At 42.2% G+C, this 13,024-nt stretch overlaps 1 protein-coding gene across 3 annotated transcripts in view; it reads left to right on the plus strand.

Moving 5' to 3' along the window:
• CUL5 (cullin 5) overlaps positions 1-13,024 on the plus strand; it is a 94,689-nt gene that overhangs the window by 45,548 nt on the left and 36,117 nt on the right. For all 3 annotated transcript variants that reach the window (XR_002826459.1, XM_006103555.3, XM_023744835.1), the window contains exons 3-5: positions 578-677; positions 7,635-7,811; positions 11,421-11,562. Coding sequence is in view for 2 of the 3 variants with exons in the window: in XM_006103555.3 (XP_006103617.1) it covers positions 578-677; positions 7,635-7,811; positions 11,421-11,562 (419 nt within the window). In the remaining variant the exon portion in view is untranslated. The remainder of the gene's footprint in view (positions 1-577; positions 678-7,634; positions 7,812-11,420; positions 11,563-13,024) is intronic.

A 13,024-nucleotide genomic window follows, 5' to 3' on the forward strand; every position in this document is an offset into this window, starting at 1 on the left:
GCCCCCCCCCCCCCGCTGGCCTGATCACCCCTAACTGCCACTGCCTCGGCCCGCCACCGTGGCTTTGTCCAGAAGGACATCTGGAAGGTCTCCCGGACGGTCTCCTGGTCTAATTAGCATATTACCCTTTTATTAGTATAGATATTTATGCAGCCCTGGCCAGGTTGCTTGGTTGGAGAATTGTCCCATACACCAAAAGTTTGCGGTTCAATCCCCAGTCTGGGCACATACATGAGGCAACCCATCAATGTTTCTCTCACATCAATCAATTTCTCTCTCCCTTTCTCCCTCCCTCCCTCTCTTCCTCCCTTCTTCTATTTCTTAAAAATCAGTAAACATATCCTCGGATAAGGATAAAAAAATCTATATATATTATGCAGTAACTAGCAGAGATTTAAAGAAAACAATGAATGACAAAGAAAATAGAAACGAATGTGAGACAACTTACAACACATGCTTAGTTCGTATGAATGGATTCTATGGTCCATGGAAACTGTATGAAAACAGAACTTAACATGAGTTTTGTCTTTGTTCTTGTTCCAGTGTTAATGTTTGTTTATCTCCTTTATTTTTATAGGGATGTGCATGCTGTCTGTCTCTGGGATGATAAAGGCCCAGCAAAAATTCACCAGGCTTTAAAAGAAGATATTCTTGAGTTTATTAAGCAAGCACAGGCAGTAAGTTCTGCACCTTTATATTACGTTTATTTTTAAGAGAGTACATTATTATCCTCAATTAAAAGATGCTATAAACAACAAGTGAACAAACAAAACAAAGTTATAGACACAGACAACAATATGATGGTTACCAGAGGGGAAGGAGGGTGGAGGGATGTTGAAGAGGGTAACAGTGGTCAATATATGGTGACAGGAGACTAGACTTTGGGAGGTGAGCACACAATGTAATATACAGATAATGTATTATTGAATTGTACACTTGAAACTTATATAAAGGTTATTAACTAATGTCACCACAATAAATTTAATTGTTAAAAACAAAGATTTAAAATTTCAGTTTTTTATAGGTCCTTTAGATGTCTCCGCCACCATTTATTTTTAGCCATATGTCAGCCCACATAAATCTGTTTTTTTTCTCACACTAATACCTCTTTTCAAACTGACAGTAGTTTTCTTCAAATTCCATCCATGTTGTTCCAAATGGCATGACATTTTTTTATGGTTGAATAATATTTCATTCTGTGTATGTACCACATATTCTTTCTCCATTCATCTGTCTGTGGACATTTCGGTTGTTTCCATATCTTGGCTATTGTAAATAATATTGCAACAAACATGGGGAGTTTTCACGGGGGGGTTGGTTCAAGGACTCCTAGCAGATGCCAAAATCCATGGATGCTCAAGTCCCTTAGTCCGCCCTTTGTATCTTTTGGTTCTGCATCTGTAGATTAAACCAGTTACAAATGCAGAACCCATGAATACAGAGGGCTGACTGTATATTTTTTCAAATTAGTGTTTTTGTTTTCTTTGGATGGATAGTTAGAGGTAGAATTTCTGAATCATATGGTAGTTCTATTTTTTATTTTTTGAGGAACCTCGATACTATTTTCCATAGTGGCTGTACTAATTTACATTCCCACCAACAGTGCACAAGGGTTCCCTTTTCTCCACATCCAACACTTATTCTTGTCTTCTCGATAATAGCCATTCTACCAGGTGTGAAGTGGTATCTCATTGTGGTTTGGATTATCATTTCCATGATGATTAGTGATATTGAACATCTTTTCATGTACCTGTTGGTCATTTGTATGTCTTCTTTGGAAAAAGGTCTATTTGGATTCTCTGCCCATTTTTAATTGGTTTTTTGTTTTGTTTTGTTTTGTTTCTGTATTGCTATTGAGTTGTATGATTTTTTAAAATCGATTTTGGATATTGACTCTTATCAGATAGGATTTGCAAATATTTTCTCCCATTCAGTAGATTGCCTTTTTATTTTGTTGATACTTTCCTTTGATGTTTGGAAGCTTTGTTGTACATTGATGTACTCCTACAATGTTTATTTTTGCTTTTTGTACCAACGGCAAAAAAAACACTACCAACATTGATGTCAAGGAGCTTACTACCGGTGTTTTCTTTTAGTAGTTTTATGGTTTCAGATCTTAAATTCAGTCTTTAATCTATTTTGAGTTAATGTTATTTATGTTGAAAGATGGTCAAGTTTTATTCTTTTGCATGTGGCTGTCCAATTTTCCCAGCACCATTTATTGAAGAGATTGTCCTTTTCCCATTGTAGATTTCTTTGGGGTTTATGCACATTTTAACAATATTCTTCCAATATTCCTGAGCACAGAATATCTTTTCATTTTTGTGCCTTCTTTAGTTTCTTTTATCAATGTTTTATAGTTTCCAGTGTAGGTCTTTCCCCTTCCTGGTTAAATTTATTCTTAGGTATTTTATTCTTTTTGTTGCATTGTAAATAGGATTGTTTTTATAATTTCTCTTTCCAATAGTTTCCTATGAAACAAACAGTATAGAAACACAATGGATTTTTGGGTTGTGATTTTATATCCTGCAACTTTACTGAATTTGTTTATTCTAACAGTTTGTTTGTGGTGGTGTTAGGATTTTCTATATATAACATCGTATCATTTGGAAATGGTGAGTTTTTCGCCTTCCTTTCCAATTTATTTGCTTTGTATTTCTTTTTCTTGCCTAATTGCTCTGGGTGGGACTTCCAATGTTTTGTTGAATAGGATTGGTAAGAGTGGGCATCCTGTCTTGTTCCTGACCTTAGAGGAAAGGCTTTCGGCTTTCTCCGTTGAATATGACATTAGTTGTGGGCTTGTCACGTAAATCCTTTATTATGTTGAGGTACTTTCTCACTATACCCACCTGGTTGAGAGTCTTTATCATATAAGGATATTGAATTGTGTCAAATGTATCTTCAGTATCTACCAAGGTGATCATGTGATTTTTATCCATCTTGTCAACGTGACATTATCACATGGATTGATTTGCCAATGTTGAACCATTCTTGCATCTCTGGAGTAAATCCCACTTGATCATGGTGTGTAATCCTTTCAATGTGCTGTAGAATTTGATTTGCTAATATTTTCAGGATTTTTGCATCTACATTTATCAGGGATTTTAGCCTGTAATTTTCTTTTCTTGTGGCACTCTTGTCTAGTTTTAGAATCAAGATAATGCTGGCCTTGTAAAATGAGTTTGGAAGTATTTTCTGTAAGAATTTGAGAAGAATTTGGTATTAATTCTCCTTTAAATACTTGATAAAATTCACCAGTGAAGCCATCTGGTCCTGGACTTTTGTTTTGTTTGTTAACTTAAAAAAATTTTATTGATTTCAGAGAGGACCAGAAAGGGAGAGAGAGATAGAAACATCAATGATGAAAGAGAATCATTGATCAGCTGCTTCCTGCATCTCCCCTTCTACCCACCCCCCTCCCCAGGAATCAAGCCCGCAACCGGGGCATGTGCCCTAACTGGGAATCGAACTGTGACCTCCTGGTCCATAGGTTAACCCTTGAGCCACTCCAGCCGGGCTGTTTGTTGACATTTTTGATTGAATCTCCTTACTAGTGATCCGTCTGTTCAGATTTTCTATTTTTTTATGAATCACTTTTAGTAGACTGTATGTTTCTAGTAATCTATTCATCAGTTCTAAGTTGTCAGATTTGTTGGCATGTAATGTTCATAGTAGTCTCAAGACCCTTTGTATTTCTGTGGTATCAGTTGTATGTCTCCACTCTCATTTCTGATTTTGAGTCCTTTCTCTTTTATAGGTAAGTGCACAAGTTTTTGTGAACATTTTTTGTACACAGATATTTATAATAATACTAGAGGCCTGGTGCACAAAATTTGTGCATGGAGTGGGGGTTCCCTTAGCCCAGCTTGCACCCACTCCAATCGGACATCCCTCTCACAATCTGGGACCGCTGGCTCCTAACCACTCACCTGTCTGCCTGCCTGATTGCCCCTAACCCCTCTGCTTGCCTGCCTGATAGCCCCTAACCTCTCTGTCTGCCTGCCTGATCGCCCCTAACTGCCTCTGCCTGCCTGCCTGCCTGATCACCCCTAACCTCTCTGCCTGCCTGCCTGATCATCCCTAACTGCCTCTGCCTGCCAGCCTGATCGCCCATAACTGCCCTCCCTTGCCGGCCTGATCTCACCCCCAACTGCCCTCTCCTGCTGTCCTGATCTCGCCCCCAACTGCCCTCCCCTGCCAGCCTGGTTGTCCCCAACTGCCCTCCCCTGCTGGGCTGATCTCACCCCCAGCGGCCCTCTCCTGCCTGCCTGTTCGCCCGTAACTGCCCTCCCCTGCCAGTCTGATCTCACCCCCCAACTGCTCTTCCCTGCTGGCCTGATTGCCCCTAACTGCCTCTGCCTGCCTGATCACCCCTAACTGCCCTTCCACTGCCAGCCTGATCTCGCTCCCAACTCCCTCCCCTGTAGGCCTGATCTCGCCCCCAACTGCCCTCCTCTGCCGGCCAATTTGGTTCTGATTGGTCAATTTCTATGCCAGTCAGCGTCAGAAACTCCGCCTCCTAGGCAGCCATTGGCTCCTCACAGTTGACCCAGATTTGGTTCTGATTGGTCAGTTTCCATGCCAGTCAGCGTCAAAAGCTCTGCCTCCCAGGCAGCCATTGGCTCCTTATATTCACCCAGATTTGGTTCTGATTGGTCAGTTTCTATGTCTGACTGCATCTCTGGGCCTATCAACAGCGCCTGATCAGAAAGGCGGGGCTGATCAGCAGCCCTGGTGAAGTTCTGGAGAGAAATGGAGGTGCAGCTGTTGACCAGGCAAAGAGAGGCAAGTTCTGATCAACGGCTGCCACAGAGGCTACAGATCAGACCCTGCCTCTCTCTCTGCAGGCCTCTCTCTGGGCCTGATCCGCAGCCCCCTAGGCAGTCAGTGCTGGATCAGGGCACCAGCAGCCGCCACAGTCAGTGCTAGGTCACCACAGCAACCCAGCACTGACTTCTGGTCAGGTCGAGCCTTGTTACGACCCTGGCTCTTTATTATATAGACTAGAGGCCCGGTGCACAAAAATTTGTGCACTGGGGGGGTGGAGGGGGTCCCTCAGCCCGGCCTGTGCCCTCTCGCAGTCTGGGACCCCTCGGGAGATAACAACCTGCTGGCTTACCCGGGTGGCAGAGTGCACGCCCAATCCCTAGGTGCAGCCCCTGGTCGGGCTCAGAGCAGGGCCGATTGGGGAGTTGGGGCGCCGCCCCTTGTCATACACAGAGCAGGGCGGGTCGGGAGGTTGCGATGCCACCCCTAGTCACACTCAGGGTAGGGCCGATTGGGGAGTTGGGGCACCGCCCCCTGTCACACTCAAGGCAGGGTCGATAGGGAGGTTGCGGCGCCACCCCCCGTCATGCACAGAGCAGGGCCGATCAGGGGGTTGAGGAGCTCCCCCCTGTCACGCACAGAGCAGGGCCCATCAGGGGGTTGGGGAGCTCCCTCCTGTCACGCACAGAGCAGGGCCGATCAGGGGGTTAAGGAGCTCCCCCCTGTCACTCACAGAGTAGGGCCGATAGGGGAGTTGGGGCACCGCCCCCTGTCACACACAGAGCAGGGCGGATCGGGGGTTGGGGTGCCGCCCTCTATCACCCACAGAGCAGGGCGATCAGGGGGTTGGGGAGTTACCCCCTATCAGGCACAGAGCAGGGCTGATCAGGGGGTTGGGGCGCCTTCCCCTGTCACGAACAGAGCAGGGCAGATAGGGAGGTTGTGGCCCCGCCCCCTGTCACACACAGAGCCGCAGGGCGATCAGGAGGTTTGGTCACTGCCCCCTGTCACGCTGATCCTGGTGCCGGGAGGCCTCATGGCTCCGCTGATCCCGATGCTGGGAGGCATATTACCCTTTTACTATATAGGATAGAGGCCTGGTGCACGGGTGGGGACCGGCTGGTTTGCCCTGAAGGTTGTCCTGGATCAGGGTGTGGGTCCCCACTGGGGTGCCTGGCCAGCCTGGATGAGAGGATGATGGCTGTTTTCAGCTGGTCACAACCCCTTCAGGATGGGGGTCCCCCACTGGGGTGCCTGACAAGCCTGGGTGAGGGGCTGAGGGCCGTTTTCAGGCTGGTGGGTGACTGAAGCTCCCAACCTGTCCTTTTTTTCTTTTTTTTTTATTCTGGGCCAGCTTTAGCTCTGAGGCTCGGCTCCAGCTATGAGACCTCCGCTGCTGAAAGCAGGTATCTGGTTTGTTTGGGTTCTATAATTGTAACACTGTTGCGGTCCTGCTCACTCCAGCTCTGAGATCCTGGCTGGCTGAAAGCAGGGATCTGCATTTGTTCTATAATTGAAACAGTGTTGCGGTCCTGCTGGCTGAAGCCCGGCTGGCTGAAAGCAGGTTTCTGGGGTTTTGTTTAGCTTCTATATTTGTAACATTGTTTCTTAAACTGCAAGGTCAGAGGCCGGCAGCGGCAGGCGGGGAACGTTGGCTTCCTCCTTCACTGAAGCAAGCAAGCCTCCTGTTCGCTTCTAGCTGCCTGGCAGCCGGCCGCCATCTTGGCTGGCAGTTAAATTGCATATCGCCCTGATTAGCCAATGGGAAGGGTAGCGGAGGTACGGCTAATTACCATGTTTCTCTTTTATTAGATAGGACTAGAGGCCTAGCACACGAAATAGTGTGCGGATACGGCCCCTAGGCCCAGCCTGTGATCAGGGCCATCCTCCCCAGCTGCCAGCAGCCAGCCCCACCCCCCACTGCCACCCACCCCAGTTTCCCATTCACCATCCAGCGATGAGAGCCTGATGGCCGGGGGAGGGACTGAGAGGTCGGCCATTCCCGCCCACTTGCCAGCCCCAACCCCAACACCGGTTGCCCTCTGTGTTGGGGGGGGTGGGCGACCGGCAGAGCAGGGGCCTTGGCCTGGCGCCACCCGCATCCCCCGCCACCCACCCGGGGTCCCTGTTCACCATCGGTGATCAGAGCCTGCCTGCCAGGGAAAGGGACTGAGAAGGTGGTCAGTGCACCTCATAGTGACTGGTTGAGCGGTCATCTGGTCATTCTGCCATTACGGTCGCTGGGCTTTTATTATATAGGATTATTCATGATAGCTAAAAGGTGAAAACAACCCAGTGTCTGTCAGTGGACAAAAATGAACAAAATATAGTGCTTTGATAAAATGAAATAGTATTTAGCCACAAAAAGGAATATAATATGGGCACTTTCTACAACAGGCAAATATATAGACACAGAAAGTAAATTAGTGGTTGTTTAAGGCTGAGAAGGGGTAGGAGAGGGGAGAGATAAAGGGGTAATGGATACAGGGGGTTTGTTTTTTGTTGTTGTTTTTTTTCTTTCTACAACATTAATTTATTTGCCTTTTGCTTTTCTTTTTTTAAAATTTTGTTTTATTAAAGTATTACAAAGAGTATGATACAGGGGTTTTTTAATTGACATTATTGACATAGAGCATTTTATTATTTTCATGTATATACCATAATGATCAGATATATGTATTAATTGTGAAATCACAAGTCTGTGTGAACATTTTAATTTTCTCTTTGATATATACATATGTTTTAATTTCTTTTGGGTATAAGATAGTTTATGCTATAAATATTCTAAATTTATAGCATAAAAATGTTCTAGTATTCTTTAAAGCACCTGTATTTCAAATTGATACAATTCTTTTCTTTTTTTCCAGCGAGTACTAAGCCATCAAGATGATACAGCTTTGCTAAAAGCATATATTGTTGAATGGCGAAAATTCTTTACACAGTGTGATATTTTACCAAAGCCTTTTTGTCAACTAGAGATTACTTTATTGGGTAAACAGGGCGGCAATAAAAAATCAAATGTAGAAGACGGTATTGTTCGAAAGGTAAGTAAGTTTTCCCATTTTTTTTCTAATATTCTTCAGGAAGGATGATTTAAAGACTTAAAATATATATTGATTACAGAGAGGAAGGGTAACGGAAGGAGAGAAATATAAACATCAATGGTGAGAAAGAACTACCGATCAGCTGCCTCCTGCACACCCCACACTGGGGATTGAGCCTGCAACCCAGGCATGCACTCTGACCAGGAATCAAACCGTGACCTCCTGGTTCATAAGTTGACACATAACCATTGAGCCTGGGCAGATTTGAAAACTTTTGAAAGTACTTTATATATTAAGTGGGTTTTTCTGCTTCACATATAAAGTCCTTTCTAGCTCTTGCTGGGTTTTATCAAATAATGTTTTTTCCCATTTTTAGCTTCAATTTTCTTTCATCTTTTTATATGGTGTTAAGCTTTAGGTCTGTGTTTCAAACATTACCTTCTTTGCTTTTCCTTTCACTTTCTTCTTTTCCTAGTTTTATCTTCGAGTTTTTATTTTCTTATTCTTTCTTTGTATCTTTACCTTCCTCTAAATTACATTACTTTTATTGTGTTTCAAAAATCTCTTCTTTTATTAGGTTACCTTCTGATATCTTTGTATTTACGTAATTGTGGCTAAATATTTTGCATAATTTGTAGTTAAAAGCACTGTGCCCAGTAATAACTCATGATTTAATGGAAAAAGCTAAGCTCTGAAATTGGAGTCCCAGATTTCCCTTTCAACTCTTCAATCAGCAATGACCTAACCTCTCTGTCCTCATTTATCCTGTATTTTCCTACTTGTGAGAATCACATTAAACCATATTTGAAAAGTTAAAAAGGCCATTTAAACTTTAAACAACTCTCACTACTTGCTGCAATGTTGTAACAACAAAATCCGGCATTCAAACATTCAGGTGGTGGCCTGGGCACTATCGCCCCAACTTTAAAATTGTACTAATGCTGACGAGATTGCTGTAAATTGAGATTCCTACTGGTAGAAATTTCTTCAGTGGTAGACAATACCTCGCAGTATTGAGACATTATCACCACCACCCCCAAAAAAGAAAAAAACACCTTCTTGGATGGTTTTTAATTTGCAGTTTCATAATCTTGTTCACTCTTGGCGTTTGTGGTTGTTTTTTTTTTTAATTTCTTTAACTGTTCCCTACAGATTGTGGGACTCAGCATCACTTAATGATTAAGAGCATAGACTCTGCAGCGGTTCTCAACCTGTGGGTCGCGACAGCTTTGGCGGTCGAACAACCCTTTCACAGGGGTCGCCTAAGACCATCCTGCATATCAGATATTTACATTACGATTCATAACAGTAGCAACATTACAGTTATGAAGTAGCAATGAAAATAATTTTATGGTTGGGTCACAACATGAGGAACTGTATTTAAAGGGTCAGAAGGTTGAGAACCACTGGCATAGAGTCTGGAACGACAGTTGTTGCATTCAAGTTCCCGTGTTGTCACTATGAGCTCTGTAAGTATGGGAACATTCGCTTTCCTCTCTGTGCCCCAGGTTCCTCATATCTAAAAGGAGATAATTGTACCTATATATAAGTTGTGAGGATTAAATGAGTTATATGTGGAAAGTATTTAGAGCAGTGCTAGGTACTTAGTGAATGTTATATAACTATTATTCTTGTTATTGCTGTTGCTGCTATTATTAATATACTAGAGGCCCGGTGCACAAAAATTTGTGCACTCGGGCAGGGGGGGGCCCTCAGCCCAGCCTGTGCCTTCTTGCATGCAGTCTGGGACCCCTTGGGGAATGACCACTTGCTGGCTTAGGCCCGCTCCCCAGGGGATTGGGCCTAAGCTGGCAATCAGACATCCCTCTGGCAGCCTGAGAGCCCTCGGGGGATGTCCACTTGCCAGCGCGGAGCAGGCCTAAGCTGCAGTCGGACATCCTTAGCGCTGCTGAGGAGGCGGGAGAGGCTCCCACCACCACCGCTGTACTGGCATCCGTCAGCCTGTCTTGTGACTGAGCAGAGCTCCCCCTGTGGGAGCACACTGACCACCAGAGGGCAGCTCCTGCATTGAGCGTCTGCCCCCTGGTGGTCAGTGTATGTCATAGTGACCAGTCATTCCCAGTCCTTCTGCTGTTAGGGTCAATTTGCATATTACCCTTTTATTATATAGGATTTCCTATATCTGACAAAGTTACTTTTGGAGTGACAGTACATACTCATGAATATGTATACAGTAGGTCCTCAGGTTACATTGAAGATCCGTTCCTACTGCATGACATAATGCGATTTTTGCTGTAAGTTGGAACCCACCTACATAAGCACCTACGTCACTCACATGGAGCACATACACAGCAGTAATTAAGTGAAACAGTAAAAAAAAATTTAAAAGAAAGATAACAATTCCTGACCTTTACTTGTGGTAAATAAATAATAAAAACATAAAGCACATATGTACATACGTTGAAATGATGGAACTTTTTTTTTTAATAAATAAATGGGAGATGGCGACGTAACCACGAAACGACGTAACCCAAGGACTGCCTGTATATTATTTCCATCATTTAAATGGAACATCTATAAGATTGATGGATTTATATATTCCTTTTTTTTTAAGGTCCACTATCAAACAGATTTTCAGTTGTTTTCACATTTATTATGTGTTTGTACAAATGTGCACATGAGCATTCCAAACACATAACCAATATTTCTTGTTTGTTTATTAATTTTAGAGAGAGCGGTGGTGGGAGGAAAACATTCCTTTATTGTTCCACTTATTTATGCATTCATCAGTTGATTCTTGTGCCCTAACTGGGGATCAAACCCGCAACCTTGGCTTATTGGGATGATGCTCTAACCAACTGAGCTACCCGGCCATTGCCATACCAGTATTTCTGAAATTCAACCTTGGAACTATAAGGGATCTAACATTTTCCATGTATTACCATATTTAATTTTTGCAACCAGTTGAAATTTATACTATTATTTTCATTATTTTATAGATGGAAAAGGAGGTAAATAAGTAACAGAGCTGGAATTCAAATCTAATTATGTTTGATTTTTTTTGGCTTTGGTTGTGCATATTTTAATCACTTTCTGATAAAGAATAAGGTCAGTCTAAAACTAAATATTGCATACCACACCAAACTTTGCCATAAGCAAAAGTAATGATTTCTTTTTTTTTTTTTTTCTATTAGTAATAGTCAATATATATAAATTATAACTTTTTAAAATAGTCCACAAATTTTACGTATTTTTTCATTTTAATCCACATAACTAAATTTTGATGTTTAACAATTATCTTGGATTCTGAAACACATATTCTTTACCATTAATTGCCATGTATTCTTTACCACATTTAAATATACTGCTTCCCTGAAGGATTCAAGTGAATGTAGGCCTAAGAATTTGATTTCCTTTTTTAGTATTTGTCCTTAATTTTTTTTACCCTAGCTCCATTTTCAAAATGCCCACCCCTCTCTTTCTAAGACTCACACTCATCTCAATCTCAATTCATCTGAACTCCAAACTCCACTCCCCAAATAAAAGAAAGTGCTCCATTGTTTCCACTTCAAAAAAAAAATGTGTATATGTGGTACTTTGTATATTAATAATTTAAATGAATTGTGTATTTTGTTCTTTTTTTCTTAGCTCATGCTTGATACATGGAATGAGTCCATCTTTTCAAATATAAAAAACAGACTCCAAGATAGTGCAATGAAGCTGGTACATGCTGAACGATTAGGAGAAGCTTTTGATTCTCAGCTGGTCATTGGAGTAAGAGAATCCTATGGTATGTTCTGAACTTTTATGATCATAATTTCCTTTTCATGCAAATTCTAAGACAATCATAGAGTAGTGCTAGCAAGAGTATGTTTATTAGCACAAGTAACATCTACTTTGAGTGCCAAATGCTTTTCCGAGTACACAAAAGGTATTAATTCTGCTTTAAAGAAACCTACAAAAATTAATATTTGAGTGGTGAATATTTATTTTCTCCATCTCATTTATTGGTTGGTGAATGTTTTTAGCAACTTAAATTAGAGAAGTGTAGATTTGAATCTATAGCTTATAAATTAACTGGTTTAGTACTTATATATTTAGGATGTAAGTTAATTTCATATGTACATTTGTCTCTAGTCTTTTCTGTTTCTGACAATGACATTCTCATTTGTTCTTTCAATCAGATATTCCTCTGACTAGAATATTCTTCCTCCTCCCGTTTTATCTTCTTACTTATTCTCATCTTCTATTTCCTCATGCAGCCCTTTCCTAATACCCAGACTAAGTTGGGCCCTCTCATAGTGCTTTATAGTACCTACTAGAGGCCCGGTGCATGAAATTTGGGCAAGGGTAGGCCTTCCTTTCCTCGGCTGCCGGCACCGGCTTCCCTCTGGCACCTGGGGCCCGGGCTTTCCTCGCAGCCCCAGCTTTGTCTGGAAGGACATCCGGTCTAATTAGCATATTATGCTTTTATTATTATAGATGCCTCCTTGTCATTCTACTTTCAAGCAATTAACTGTGTTGTTGACATTGTATTTTTGCTGAACATGGAATGCCTGGCACAAAATGGTTGTCATTAAGAATTTTTTATATTAATGAACCTTTAGATACCATTGACTTGCTTTCTTCATTGCCCTCATATTTCTTTAGGTATCAAATCTAAATTTTCATTAGCCAAGTTCCTATTCATTCCTTTTTTTTTGCATTTCCATATATATATATATATATATATTGCATTTCCATTTACTTGTTTTTTGCATTTCCACCTATATTTGTGTGTGTGTGTGTGATTTTATTTTTTCATTGATTAAGGTACTACATATGTGTCCTTATTCCCCCATTTCTCCCCCCCCCCCCGCATGACAAACTGAGCCCGAGGGGGTGGGTACTATCTGTTAGGAAGAAGGACATTCCAGAGGAAACCTTTGCCAAAGAGCTCCCAAAACAGCCCTCCTGCACAGAATTGCCATTTGAGTTAGACTGCCAAAGCCTATGATAATAAGAGGAGTCTTAGAAGGGGAGATTTATTTTGAAATGCTTCAGATGTAGGGTGGCAGATTTATTAAACAAAAATCCTGACATCGAGTTTATACCAGCACCTTGTCAAGTTACCATAGCTTCTCTAGGAAAGGGAAGACCAGGAAGGGATCACCATCACTATCTAGAAGGTGCAAGACTGATGGAGAGCCTGCTGCAAAGACTACCTGAAAGAGCCAACTAACAACAGAGATTCAGAGAGGATGGTGAGTCAT

The sequence above is a fragment of the Myotis lucifugus genome, unplaced genomic scaffold (genome assembly GCF_000147115.1).
Source record: "Myotis lucifugus unplaced genomic scaffold, Myoluc2.0 scaffold_491, whole genome shotgun sequence".
Lineage (NCBI taxonomy): Eukaryota > Metazoa > Chordata > Mammalia > Chiroptera > Vespertilionidae > Myotis > Myotis lucifugus.